The sequence below is a fragment of the Pundamilia nyererei genome, unplaced genomic scaffold, assembly GCF_000239375.1.
Source record: "Pundamilia nyererei isolate P.nyererei 1_Seehausen unplaced genomic scaffold, PunNye1.0 scaffold00061, whole genome shotgun sequence".
Taxonomy (NCBI): Eukaryota; Metazoa; Chordata; class Actinopteri; order Cichliformes; family Cichlidae; genus Pundamilia; species Pundamilia nyererei.
In genome coordinates this window covers 2,636,175-2,651,455 of record NW_005187462.1, presented here as the reverse complement: position 1 = coordinate 2,651,455, position 15,281 = coordinate 2,636,175, and the positions used below count along the sequence as shown (strand labels likewise).

Below are 15,281 nucleotides of genomic sequence, written 5' to 3'. Positions count from 1 at the left end.
TGCAGCGTGAGTCCCTGCAGACTCCCATGTTAAACAGTTTAACGCTGCTAAAATGATGCACAGCTGGCTCAAAAGAACTTTCGGTTTTAAAAATGAATTTTGTTTCGTATAATAAATATACAGTAGTTGGAATATTTCTCTTATACGTGGAAAGACTTAGAGTTGTGGGCGTGGCTTCTTTGACTGAACAGTGTGCTGGCATAAGGTTTCCTTCAGTCTGGTCGTCTCTGCTTTTGTGCTTTGTTAGCGCTCGCTGGCAGGTTTTAATGATTATTTGTAAAATAATGTTGCTCGCGTGTGGCACAGCCAGCCCAGAGGTTTGTGCTGCACTCTAATGATATTATTGTGTTAGCCTGTTGCTCGGCGCTGGTTAGCGGGCATCTGTGCCTGAACATTGGACCCGTGCAGTTTATGGTGCATGCAGCTCGCTAATGAAGCTAGCATAGCCCGATACATCAGCACTGCACCCTGTCAGCTAAACATGGTCACTGCTGGCGTCGAAAAACCAACATGGCAGCAGCCAAAACATTTAGGCTTCAACATGCAGAGTTGGGCTACGGCCATCTGTTATATACAACCGATGGTCTCGTCTGAAAATATGTTTCTGTGGCACAAACAGCCTTCAGTGCAGATTAAACCAGAGACTGCAGAGTGGACTGTGGACAGACAAGTTTAGCAACAAAGCGAATGCAGATAACTGTGGAAAATGCTGAGTATCGGCCCAGATTATCAGTCAGGTTGTTAATTGCTTGAACACTCGTCTCATTGATGGACCGCTCTGTTCTTAAATGATCTTCAGTGTCAGCGCCAATTAGTAAAGACCGTTCAGCTCGACCTGATTCCTTTTCTCTCCTTTTGATCATAATATTCCTGTCAGTGATAATATAATCTGTACCAGGTGAGATTACCTGCCATCATCAGCAGAGGTGATGAGTTGCATTAAGTGATCGCATCCTTGACTCTGATAAAGAGGGCAGGAGGGTTTCAGAGGTTTACAGCGTGTCTGTTTGCTGAGCTGCTTCAGTTTTTCATCCCCTTGATGACTGTTCCCAGAATGACAGCATCATCCACCAGCATTAGAACATAAAGTCATTTCAGAAAGCTACCCTCTCCTCGTGCTGACTGCTCGTATGCCTTGTCACATACCTGCTGTGGCTGTAATTACTGCACGCTGCATCCCAAACAATGAGTTGTGACATGAAGGGCTTAATCAGTAAAGTCTGCGAAAGCAATGTGACACAACAGATCTGTCAGATGTTAAAGGAGGATTCTCACTGAGCGTGCATTCACCATTAATCTGAGTGCCTCCTCTGTGTACGCATTGATAGCTTTATGTATTTAATAGCCGTCAGTTTAAGATTCCAACAATGACACGAAGCTGTTTTCACAATGTTTCATTTAAAAATGAAAACGGTTACAAAACTGGAAAAGTTTTAGATTTTTTGATGAATTGTTGCTGATTACTTTTCTGCTGTTAGACTGATTGGTTGATTCAAGGTCAAGTTGATTTTTTTTACCCACAAGAGGCAATTTTGTTGCACTGCAGGCAGTAAATAAAATAATCATCAACAATCGACACACTAAAAATATGGGATTACATCAGGTTTCTGAAAAGGCCAAAAGCAGGAGGGACAAATCAGGTCTTAAATCTGTTGGTCCTGCATCTTGGAGGATTACATCTGTGACCAGATGGATTCAGCAGACTGAAAGCGGACTGACCAGGATCAGCAGGGTCTGATTGGGCCTTCTTTGTGGCTTCAGTGCTGCTGCACATTCAACCAACTGCCTCTTTGAAGGGAAGCGAGTCAAGGCAAGAAAGAAATGAATGCTGGTCTTTGCATCAGAGTTTCTTTCTTACATTAACAGCAACATCAATTTAAAGTCATATTTTAGAACTAAAACCGTGCAGTTGTGCATCCAAATCACTCAGCAGCATACAGTAAATTAACCCCCCCCCCCCCCCTTTCCTTCTGGTAATCCATTCAGAGCCAGGCAGAGGCTTCATCTCCTGCTATGTTTGGGCTCCTGCTTGTGTTTGGTTTATGACCAAAATAATCCCAAAAAGGGAAACGTAGTATTTTCGCATCAGATTCCTCCCTGATTGCATTCTCTTAAAATGTCCTGTGGGGACGTCTGAACATGTTGCACTCTGTCCATTTACAGTCCAACTGCCGCTGTAAATAAGAGACATTCCCGTGGTGTAGACACATTTATGTTGACCGTGGTCACCCAGCACTGGATCCTGGTTAGTTTTACAGCGTTTGAAGAGACACACAATGACAAAATGATCTGTGCGCTTCATGACGTGTCCATAAAGGCTCCATCACTCAATTGTATATAAAACAAAAGTGGTGAAAGGACTCATCTCTGGGGAACTCTGGGGAAGAAGAAGGAGCATCAGACAAACTGTATTGACTTTTACCTTTTGTGCCAAGTAAAAAATCAACTCCCCGACATATCGATACGCCCCAGTGGTGTGGACGCTTAGACGCCAGCTTGGACAGTTCAAAGCATTCGTACACAGTTCTCCTCCTGTGGAAGCAAATTTTGTTTGAACTGCACAGAAAGACCCATTTGTAGTCCTTTCAGGTGAGCCATGCATGACATCAACCACCCCCACAACAGCAAAGAAACAAAGAGGACTTCCAGACATAGGAGCGATCACCCAGCAGGAAATGGATCACCGGGAATTAGAAGGAAAAAAGGAGATCAGCCCCTCTGTCCTGGAGTGGCCTCTGTCCAGTTTTTCTCCGCTGCACGTTTTGCCTGATCTGTTAATGTGACCACTGAATCCCACTCTGCAGAGACACAGCATCAGAAGCACATGTGTACTTCCTCCTTACTTATATTAATAAGGGAACAGATAAAAGGCAGCCCCCCCCCCCCCCCCCCCCAGCTCTTCCAAACGTGGCAGGATGGGCAGCGAGGACGCGAGAGTTTAAATTTTGGGTTAAGTGGAAGCGAATCACAGCACCCTGTTGGCTTTATTCCTTTAATCACAGAAGAACCCACACAACAGATGCTTTTCTCTGTGCAGGACTGGGAGTGTGTGTGTCTGTGTGCGTCAGTGTGTATGTGGGACACGGGGTGGGGGGGGTCACATTGGGCCAACGCTCAAACAACAGGAGAGACAAAAGTCTAGACGCTAATTATCATCAAAATTAATTGACCCAGTTGTCTGTTGCGCTTCATAGTGATTAATAAAGCTCTGTTGGCTCGGGCCGGTGCTGCACTGGGTTTATTTCCCTCTGACGCACGGCTCTTCTTCTGCGCCTCCACATCGCAAGACAAGGAAAACAAACCCCAATAAGGAAATGTGGGAAATGAGATAATTGGTCTGTGCTAATTACGTTTTCTATCCTTAAATTCATGCTTAACAAGTCTTCTGAAACAAATTGGTGTCTGTCATTTTCATGAACGACCACAGATTTATGGAAAAGAGAAGTCATTTTAAAACGGCTGTGATTTTCTCCTGGGTCGGTTTGAATCATGCTCTGGAGAAAAACATCCTTTTGCCAGGTCGAAGGGGTAAAAAGATGCACTCTAAAATGCAAACAGCTCTTTTTATTCTCTTTTCCCTCCTCGTCTTTAGGCGGTGGTTGTGGGTGGAGAGGCCGAGCAGTCGTTGTCAAGCAAGCAGGGGTCGTTGCCATGCACGAGAGGGTTTACACAGGAGGAATACATCATCGAGATGGAGCCAGAGCTGGCGAAGGGACAGGCTGTCTGCAACGGTCAGTGCTCGCACACACACGCACGCACGCACGCACGCACGCACGCACGCACACACGCACACACACACACACACACACACACACACACACACACACACACACACACACACACTCGGGACAACTCCAGTAATAATCCCCTGCTGTTGGGTGGGGGTTGCTTAAGAGTCCTGCTGATATTTGAACCATAATGGAGCTTGGAGAGGACTGACCTTTGCAAAGACTGAGTGTGGATTAGACTGATATACTGAGCCGATATGGGCCTCCTGTTGAGGGGCATGTGTGTGCCCCAGTCTGCCTTAATCTGATTTCAGCATTGTGATGAAACTCGACTGTGACTCGAGCATTTAATGGATTCTTGTTGATGTTTTTAGTGTAAAACCATCACTGAATGTTTCAGTCTTCTTCTTCTGGTTTTGGAAAACTTGGAGGAGGTGGTGGTCTCACCCCACAGCTCTGATCTCACCCCGAACCCACAGTTCCACAGCTTTAAGCCACAGGAAAAGATTAAGCTAATTGTTGGTTAAATGTTGTCGTCGCTACTTTGGATTTGGTGCTCTCCTGTTGGAAATCCCACCGGCCTCGTGTCACGCTCTAAACATAAGAAAGTGGACGATTTTTGTTCTTTGGTCGACTTGAGCTCATGAGCTGCAACTTCAGCCAGTTGAGCACGTAGTGGGGAAATATTTAATCTGTTGTCTTTAACCTGCTATCAACCAACTGCTGAAAGCTAAAGCAGTGGTCAGCGGAGAGGTTTGAAACAAGCACAAGTTAAGAAAATACTGTGATGTTACTTTGTTACTTTCTGGCTTCCAGGCAGGTTTTCTGTCCATTTTCTGTAACATGTTTTTCACTTTCACGTTGTACCTGCAGTCCTTCCAAACCATGCTGTATAAGTCAACCTGTAGTTTCTGCACAAAGAGAGGTTGCACGGCCCGGTGTTGTTTACCTGATCAAGCAGAATAAGTGAGCATGCTGCTCATCTGTGCTGTGTGGCAGAGCGGTTGGAGCGATCTGTATTGACCGAGCCCCGGGGTATCAGCAGCAGGTTGGTCAATAAGCACAGGATAGCAGCAGGGCTGTGAGACGGTGCTGTGCGTGGCCTCCGTGAGTGATATGGAGCTGCTTTGCATATATCTGTATTTTCTTTCAAACAGAGCATTAGTAACTCTGTAACCTCTTTGTTTATTTTATGTATGTTAACCTCGCTGCGCTGAATTTAACAGAAGACAAACACGCTGCAGCTGCTTGGATACGGCTTCAGTCATGTTCTGCTGGGTTCGAGGTCGATCAATGTTCAAACTGGAGCTTGATCTCTGCTCGCATGTTTGTCTCTGTTTGAGAAAAGCTCGTTTTAGAAACTGGGAGAAATGCTCCACACAAATGTCCAGTCGGCCAGCTGGTCGGCTCGTTCTGTGCATACAGGATGATGCCTGTAATTTAGCATTTTAGTGCAGTGAGTTGTGTTTGACTTATGGCACATATAGTTCAGCTCTGATGAGGGTGGTGTGTGAGCTCAGAGAGGAGCTGATCTGTGGGATGTAAAAGTGTCATCTGGCTTTGTGTTGCAGAGATGCTCTTCAGCCTGAGAGAAAACTGTGGACAGTGCAGCGCTCGCTGTGAAAGTAGGAAACAGCTCAGAGAGACACTTTCCTCTGCTGGAAATAAATCAGTGTCCGTTGTGTTACAGCGAGTCTGAAACAGAGCAGCCAGGCAGCAGGCAAAAGCCCAACAATAACACAGCTTTGAGGTGGTTGTGCATGTGTATGTGTGAGTGTATATGAGTGGGAATGTGTGCGACTACATGTTTGTGTGCTTCGGTGGACATGTGTGGGCTCTGTGAAGTGTAACGAGGCGAGAGCGAGCTGTTGCATTTCAGTGTGTCCTCCTGTGATGATGTGCAGGGGAGGGGGCGGGGCCGGAGGGTCAGCAGACAAATCAGGAGGCTGTGTTTTTAGACAGTGTAACAAACACTAATGGCTACTTTGTATGCAGCTGTGGCTCCAGAGATGAATAAAGATCTGTGCTCCAGCAAAACCTCCAAAAAAGTGTTTCTTTCACATGAAATCTAGAAATAAATTGAGGAAATAAAAGTTTAAATATGCGGCACTGGAATGATGTCAGCGCCCTAATGGCCAAGTAATACTGCTTTTTTCACTTCTCATATTTATAACAGGTCAGCGGCCTTTGCTTTAGTCATGTCAGACTTTCTTTATACTTAGTCCCGCCCACCCTGCCTCTCTACATGCCACTGTGTGATAATAACAATCCTCTGCGCTGGTTTCGCTCAGTGATCTGTAGTCAGCCTGGTTTATCTGCTGAAATTATATTTCTATATGCAGATTGGACATAAGTCTTAGTTTTGGTAGGTGCAACCCAAACAGACTGAACTGCACTGGTGTAGTCTGTCAAACAGCTCCGTGTGTCTGATGAGCTGATGAGCTGCTTCTGTTGCTGCCATGTTCAAGTCTGATTTCCTGGCAACTGGAAAAAACTGTGTGGTTCTGGCGACGAACAGTTATTACTGAATATAATTACTGAATATAATTATTCTTATTATTAGATCGTTTTGTGTTTGTAATGTTAAATCACTGATTTGAAGAAAGGTTTCATTATTAAATATCAGAGACAAAGCTACCAGCTGACATAACTACTGTCCCAGTTTGTTAGACACGAAGGTGGCAGCCTATCAGAGCACGAGGTCAGTGATCAGCCAAAGACAGCAGCGTTTACATTTGATTGTTTTCAAAAACAGTATTTTACATTTTCTGCCCTTAATTATTGAAAGTCCCGATTACAATATTTGGAGCATTTGGCTGTGGTGCTGATGAAAGGCACCACTGAGCTGTGTGGAGGGCATCTTTGCTGGATAAAAAGTGATGGCTCTGGGTGCTTTTAATTATTTAATTGGAGCAGAGGAAGACTGAATGATTAATGAGGAGATGGAGGCGAGAGACATAATAAAGAGCCAGACAAATGAAGTGTCTGAGGGAAGGTTAGAAAGAGAAAGGGGTGAGAGGTAAAGACTAAAAGCAGAGACACGGAGCAGGGCGTCCGACAGGATCCTGTGCCTTTGGTTTGACTAACAGACTTCCCCCAAAATAAAACCTACAGCTCAGTGAACGACAGCTACAATCACATATTTGCTTCGAATTTTGACTTTGTGATGTTCCTCAAAGGATGGCTTTGACTGAAGCTGGGCAAAGTGTTTTTAATTTCTCTGTAAAAGTTGTAAAATTAAATGGTGCTTCCTAAACCCAGTTTCAGGTAACGAGGTGGAAAGAACAACACATTTAGTTCTTACAGGAAACAGCAGCGCAGATTTCAGTGGAAAAGAAACAAAAAACCCAAAAATAAACAGTTACATGTAAAGTTGGTTCAGCTGCTGCCAGACCAGCGTGTGAGTCAGTGTGTGCGTGTGTGTGTGTGTGCGTGTGTGGGTGGCAAAGTGCTTCTACGCAGTGTACCAGGGGCACGGAGAAGAGTTGTCATACCATAGGCACGAGGAGTGTGTGTGTGCGTGTGTGTGTGCGTGTGTGCAATGACTCTCTGCAAAGAAATACATGTTGCGGCTTGGTTTGTGTGGGCTCTCTTCCTGTTTGTCGTCTTATTTGTGTGTGTGTGTGTGTGTGTGTGTGTGTGTGTGTGTGTGTGTGTGTGTGTGTGTGCGTGCGTGTGTGCGCGTGTGCGTGTGTGTGTGTGTGTGCTGTGCTTGCATGTACATACAGGCTCTCTGTACATCTGTGAGTCAGGATGAGATCAGTGACTGTCCAGTACTTCCTGTGAAGTGGCTGCCTTGACCTTGCCATTCTTTCTGCCTTCCTTCCTATTATGGGAGTGAGTTGCAGTCAGTGACACAGCCTCATACAGCGGCTGCTGGTCAGCACCGCCATCCGAAGCTGTGGAAACCCCCATCCCACCATCCACTAAGAAGCGAGCACATTCAGCTCCCACCACCCTCCCTCTCTCTCCCATCTCTTGCTTTCTTTTCCTGTCTTCTTCTTTTCTCTTGTCATGCAGGGGGTTGCCCTACTTTGTTCCTGCCTCATACATCACTGTCTCCCCTCATAGACGGATTTGGGAATGGCGTTCAAGATTTAAAGAGAAAGCTCCCTCTCTCTGCCTCTGAATCCATCCCACTCTCATTTGATTCCTGATCCCGGCATTGTTTTTCCTCTAAGGAGCTTGTTAACGTGTCAGCACTGGGATGTGCTCTTATATGTGTTTGCTTCTGTATCTGACGTCTCGTGCTGTTTGTTACCTAAATTGTTCTGTTGCATTTAGTTTGGAGCACTCTGGGTTAAAAATGAGCTGTTTGGTTTTGAGCTGGGCTCGTGGACGTTATTGTGATCGTCACTGCGTCAGTCGCACTTTCATATAGTCTGTGACTCATGCCTCCCACCATGGATAACATCTTTTATTGCAACAGAGTTGTTCCTCATCATAAAGCTGAAAGTCTTTTTGATGCCTAAAAAGCCGAAAACAAGGAGACTTAAAATACTCCACAGAGGATGACCTCATCAGAATTAGCATAAATCTTTATTATTGTGAAAATCGATTCAGAGTGACAGATTTATGCTTCAGTTCTAAAGATAACTGCTACATTAAAGTGAGACACTTGGGTTTTTAATGATCCCTTTCCTGTAATGCCAACATTACGTTTGTGTGAAGTCTTTTGTGCTCCTCAGCCAATCCTGGGATTGGTTTCAGGGATAATCGTGGCGACTTTAATATGTCTGCTAAAAGAAAGGCTGCAGTTCAGCCCGTCCTGGCCTTGAAGCATTGCACTGCTCTTCATGAAGGGGAGCGATCGTGTTCGTTTGGCTGCACTAGAGCAGCTTAGCATGATTTACAGTTTAAAATGATCCAACTTCATCCTGATTGGCTGTCCCCCTATAAACATGTGATTTGAGCAGCATGTGGGTGGAGCTTCTGTGCTAAACTGATTTTGACCATATTAGGATATTCTCCCTCATTGAAATCCTCCTTTCACAAATATAAGACTAGAAGAAAAACTGCGAACAGAAAGTGAAACAAAAACACAGAGTTTATGTGAGACACACACACTGAGCTCATCATGCTTAATATGAGCATCCATCTATTGTAACAATGTATTTATGGCGTAAATTAAGACGGTCGGTCCCTTTCATGCTGCCTGTTCCTCTCCTTTTTACACATTTTACTAAAACCTTCAGTAAAAAAGGAAACTAATCATAGCTCATGTTTAAATGTAATTAAATATTAACACTCACCAGGAATCTAATGCAGCTCAGTTCATCCCTTCTGACAGAAATTCTAATGTTACAAAGCTTCTATATTTGCAGATACAGTGTGATAGTGGACTGCACTGCATTCAAATCGCCCTGTTTACATATAAGAGGTTTTATATATAATTTGCTATTTGGCCCCTTGTATCCGATGTAGGTGTGATTGTTCCACATCATTTATTCTTCTTTCAGTGCAAAAGCTTCTGTGTCAGACAGTCAAACTGTTAAATGCATGAAGGGAGCTGCTGACATGGAGGTGGGAGGCTTCTGTCACAGCCAATGAGGAGCAAGGGTCAGTTATGTTGTTGCCAGGGGTCAACGAGGAAGGAGGACGGCCGCTTGTGTCACAGCCAATCAGAGTTTCAGTCATGTTCTCAGCAGAGAGGCAAAAACCAGTCTGTCCTCTTCCATCATCATCATCATCATCATCATCATCATCATCATCATCATCATCATCATCATCATCATCATCATCAATAAGAAATACCTGCACTCAGGGAACAAAATCCCATAAACAGAATAAAGTTTACCTGGGCTGCAGCTGAGCTGATGCAGCTGTTCATGGACCATTTTCTGATGGTCCCGCAGAGCTTCAAGCCAAAGAGAGCGTGTTACACGGCACAAAACAAGGGCTACTGAAGGAAGGGTTAGGGTTAAATACTGAGGGAATAAACAGGTTCTGTGTCCACCTGACTGTGTAACATATAACTAAAACCATCATTTGAACGAGCTGCGATGAATGACCTAACATGTTGAAACCTCGATGATATGAGTGAGGATGAGTCTTATATGGTTTTAGTTACATCAGTGCACAATGCTGTTACTGGACACCCTCAGTGCAACTGTATCATTCACAGTTGCATTTATTACTTCCAGGCTGGGCGACTGTAATTCATTATTATCAGGAAGTCCTAAAACTCCCTGAAAAGCCTTCAGCTGATCCAAAACGCTGCAGCAAGAGTCCTGACAGGGACTAGAAAGAGAGCAGATTTCTCCTGTTTTGGCTTCCTGTTAAATCCAGAATTCAAAATGCTGCTCCTCACATACAAGGTCTTAAATAATCAGGCCCCATCTTATCTTAATGACCTTGTAGTACCATATCACCCTATTAGAGCACTTCGCTCTCGCTCTGCAGGCCTACTTGTTGTTCCTAGAGTATTTAAAAGTAGAATGGGAGGCAGAGCCTTCAGTTTTCAGGCCCCTCTTCTGTGGAACCAGCTTCCAGTTTGGATTCAGGAGACAGACACTATCTCTACTTTCAAGATTCAAACTTTCCTTTTTGCTAAAGCATATAGTTAGGGCTGGACCAGGTGACCCTGAATCCTCCCTTAGTTATGCTGCAATAGACGTAGGCTGCCGGGGATTCCCATGATGCATTGAGTTTTTCCTTTCCAGTCACCTTTCTCACTCACTATGTATTAACAGACCTCTCTGCATTGAATCATATCTGTCATTAACCTCTGTCTCTCTTCCACAGCATGTCTTTATCCTGTCTTCCTTCTCTCACCCCAACCAATCACAGCAGATGGCCCCGCCCCTCCCTGAGCCTGGTTCTGCCGGAGGTTTCTTCCTGTTAAAAGGGAGTTTTTCCTTCCCACTGTCGCCAAAGTGCTTGCTCATAGGGGGTCATATGATTGTTGGGTTTTTCTCTGTATCTATGAAGCGCCTTGAGGCGACTTTTGTTGTGATTTGGCGCTATATAAATAAAATTGAATTGAATTGAATTGAAAGTTGTGGGTGTGCTGGATCCTATCCCAGCTTTCGTGGAGGATGAGGCGGGGTACGCCTGTAAAGGTCACCCGTGTGTCACAGGGCTGACACATATTTACTTTAGAACCCGTGACCAGTCGTACACTTCATCCTGGGTTCTTGGCTAGCGCTGCCTTTGCATCGTGTCTGTGCAAATGCAAAGAGCCAACGTTGTGTCAGCAGCAAAATGCATTGTTTAGGAGCAGTGTTGACTAAATGTAAAGTGTCCCCCTGCTTATACCTGCAGACGTGCTGGAAGCAGCTGTAGGACTAGAGTCTGATTTAGTTCCCAGGGTCGGTGTCAGCGCGTCCTTTCTCTTATCTTCAGTTTTGACTTGGCTCGAGCTTTTTTGTTTCCTGTTGATGGCTGCTGTGCTGTTAGTCAGCTGTGAGTTTCCCACAGAGATGTGCTGTTCTTGACTGTAAAAGTGCCGTGAGTCCAGTTTCACATGAGTGTGCTGCTGGGAGAAAAAGGAAGTGTGCAGCTGACGTTAGCGAGACTGAAAACAGAGACCATGAAAAACAGTGATGAGTGGATTCAGGGTTTTACTGGATCTCTCGTTATAAGTGACACAATAAGCTTTTGAATGAAATTATATTTACTTTGCTATACTACAGAAACACTGTAATTACTATAATGTTGTGTAACACACATGTGTGTATTCCTTCCTGCGGTGTCCAAGTTGGACCACTGGAATGCCGAGGCTGTAATTATAACCCAGCAGCCGGGAAACACTGACACACCAGTCTGAGAGGAGCACATCCACAGACTGTATGACTCCAATATCACTGAGTTACACACAACTGCTGAAATCTGAAGAAGCTTATTAACCAATCAGTGACAGAGCAGCATGAACCTGTGAGGGTGTGACTGCAGCGCAGACACTGAACTTCCAGCAGCACGTGGAAAATGAACCGAGAACAAACCTCACTCAAACATTTCTGCCTTTGCCCGCTTAGAGCAGTGAACGTGTGTTCAGACTGAGCTGAGGTTATTTCCACGACACGGTGACGTTCTTTCTTTCTTCCTGCTCAACGTCACCGTTTCCTCGCCTCCTTTGTCCTCATCCATCTCTACCTATAGGGAGCGAATGTTGTCGGAGCTGTCTCAGCTCTGCAGTCAACACCATGTTGTTGTTTCATGTCCATTTGAAAGCGTTGATACAAGGTTCTGGTCCATTCTTGGTCCTGGTCTCAAGCACCACACTCTGTCTCTCATGTCTTTCTGTAGCGTTTCTCGTTTGAGGTGTGTTTTGGACTGTGGCAGGATCATTAGTGGTTTTGTGCCACAGAGAGAGCAGCTTTGACACTGCTGCCGTAGAGCCTGACCCGTCTTATTAAGCATTACTGCTGCAGTCTTACAAATGCTTTCCAAGCCCTGTGTACCTCATTCATGCCTACGTATCAGAGTCAAACTTATAATTAGACGGGATATATTTAAAGAATACTGAGAGGTGGAAATCAAGAAGTGGACCAGAGTCTGGGTAATGTTCCTTTCTTCTTTACATTGTGACGTCGTCTAAGAACACTGAAACGTTCATGGCGTGCAGTGTTCGGTGAATAGAAACACACGAGGATCACGGTTAGAACCACACAGATGTTCCATGTGTGACATATATGTGAGTCACATGATTTGCACACATCAGGGACATCTGAGGCTCCTTGTGAACTTTGCCCCCTGAGATCAAACCCCATCATGCGTGCATGAACACATTTCCTTGCGTTGCTTTTTTTACTGGAGTCGCATGTTTTTGGGAACATTGAAGACAGCAGGTTATTGTTTTCACTCTGCGTTTCTGATCCCGTTCGTCGTGACTCGCACAGACAGTCTAGCAGAGACAGCTCGGGACCACAGACTAACCACAGTGTGCAGACAGAGGGAGGCTCACTTTCTCTAGAACATGCTTTGTGTGTGTTAATGTGGAGGAGGAACAGATTCTGGGTCTGGTTCTCATAATGAAGTTTCTACGTTGGACTGACGAAAGCCAGGCACTGAAACTCCCAGCTCCACAGATATGGATGGAATGTGTGGGTGTGTTTACTTTGACCGCTATCTGTGTGAGGACCCGGGGTTTACTGCTGGGGACGTTGTGGACAGTTTTGTCCTCATAGTCCTTTGAAAGCTGGCGTTAGGCGTTCAGGTGTGACGGTAAAGTCTAGTATGGTAACACAGAGATACCCATGTGTGTGTTTGTGTGTCTGCTCCCACGGGTCCTCTTCCAGTTGTGGTTGTTCATGTTCAACTAATTCCTGTCCTCCCATTTGTCGTTCCCGGATTCCTTCCCATCTCCCTCTCCATCTCTGTCTAGCAGCCATTTTCTGCTAAATAAATGATGGCTGCATGCCTGACCTCACATCTGACTAATGAGTGTGTGTGTGTGTGTGCGCGCGATGGGGGCCGTGAAAGCAGCGCTGTGTGTGTTTCTGAGCGGTGGGGTTGTGCGGATGCTTCGGGTGTAGCGGGAGGATGCTGTTAATCTTGGCGATGTTCTGTATTTGCGGCAGAGATTGGAAGATGCAGCTCAAACGGATCCTCCTGGAATCAGAGCGTCACAGCAGTGACTGATGAGAAACGTACTGTAGCTTTGAATGGACCAATCAGCTCTGTGTCTGCAGTGTCAGACAAAAAAGGATGAATCCTAAAGAACTGAATAACAGGCAGATGTTTAACACCTACAGGATGCGCTGGCTCACCGCCCGGTGCCATCAGTCTGAAGAATGGATGCTGGAGCAAAGCAGAGGCTGAAGCAGCAGCAGCACTGAACAGGCACAGAGACGTGGGTGTACCTTGTTGTTGCTTTGACTGTTAGCAGATCGTCATGGTTGCCTGCAGCGACTGAGGCCTCGCAGGTGATGCTCACAAACTGTGGGGAGACTAATGTTTCCTCATCACTGCTGTTGGCCAAGCAGTTGTTGACTGTTTTCTAGTGTGAGTGTGTCTCTGTGTGCCTAAGCTAGCTTTCAGGTTTGGTCCCATTTTTCAGGTGGCTATGATTTATTTCACCTGGTATTAAGTAAACAAAGGATTCTTTATTATAAGCGTCGAGCGCGAGGCCCTGACAGCGAACACACGAAGACTGCCTGCTGAGAGTCGCCGTGTTGTGTTGTCTTCATTAGTTTGGTGACACCTCAGCGCCAGTCTTAAAGGAAATCAAAGCTCACTACATCTATATAAGTAGCAGTGAAAAACAAAATACTAGCTCAAAGTTTCTTACGTTTTCTTTTTCTGTAGCTTTTAACAGCTCCTCTTGGTCTTCATCAGCATCTGGAGTTTGCTCATTAAGCAACTAAAACACTGCACAGAACCGTGCTCACTAAGGACTGTTAGATGTATTTGCCAGCCAGTTAATATCCAGAGTACATGGAATAATTAGTGTGACATGAACATCATTAGTCTTAACGGATCTGCTGTGTTTTGCTGCCTTTTTTCTCCGGTGAGGAACGTGACGCTGTTGCGTGGAAAGCCTAACCCTGTGTGTGTGATACAGGGAGGAAACACACTGTTCAGTGCTCCACTGACTCCGCCAACACCTCCCATCACAGCCCAGCGCTGTTTACAGTTCTGCTACATCGCATCTTGACACCAGAAATTTCAGGTGATGCCCAGCAGCAGTTATCACTGTCTAAACAGGTTTTCCTGCTTGTGAGATGCAGACCGTAGACAGACTCACAGACGCATTAGGCTGCGGCCGACACAGCGAATGACTCAGACCGCACGCTCGTGGTGTTCTTTTTTGGAGCTTGTTAATCTTTGCAACAACTTTAACAATCATTTGATTTTCCTTTGAAGTCAAACCCAAAGACTAAAATCTGGTGGATTCAGAGGATTTCCTGTCTGCTTTTATGGATAGTAACTGAGTCTCTGCGGCTCTGACAGTGTTGAGGTGAGCAGCGTTCATTATCTGTTTCTGACTGGTGCAGCTGAAGCATACAACTGGAAGCTGATCAAGCTTCGTGGAGATGAGTAACTCAATCCCCACTCTGATCACTCGGAGCCGAGGGTGGGTGGAGTCAGGACGACGTGCAGCGTCCAGATCAGCACAGAGCCAATCACAATTAGAACTGCGTGTCTGCTCCAGGCTACACTTATCACTTACCTTCTTATCTCCCACTCTCCTCATTGTTTTCTTGGTTAGTTGATTAATTGTTCAGTCAATTAAAAACCCCAGAATATTAAAAACCATCCATCACATTTCCTCAGAGTCTCTGACGTCTTCAGATGACCCAGAACAGTCCAGAGGTGTTCAGCACATACTTTTATATCGCAGGAAACTACATCCAGGTTCATTTGCTGGCTTAAATCCTCACATGACCGATGTCCAATCCAAGTGCTGGGTCTAGTGTTTACCTTTTAAATGTATGAAGTACGTTTTTGATAAAAACAGATTTATTTCTGAAGTTGCTAAAGTTGATGTCGTTAACCAGCAGGAGACTGTCAGCGCTTTGTGAGGCCAGAGTGTGTCTGCAGGTCTGTCTCTGTAAGGTGTGCGCGTGTGTGTGTGTGTGTGTGTGTGTGTGTGTGTGTGTGTGTGTGTGT

General features: G+C 45.3%; 1 protein-coding gene across 1 annotated transcript in view; it reads left to right on the top strand.

Moving 5' to 3' along the window:
* The window catches only part of LOC102201335 (cadherin-2-like), a 100,705-nt gene that overhangs the window by 3,881 nt on the left and 81,543 nt on the right, over nt 1–15,281 (top strand). Inside the window, exon 2 of the mRNA XM_005734997.2 lies at nt 3,593–3,731. Coding sequence (XP_005735054.1) covers nt 3,593–3,731 — 139 coding nt within the window. The remainder of the gene's footprint in view (nt 1–3,592; nt 3,732–15,281) is intronic.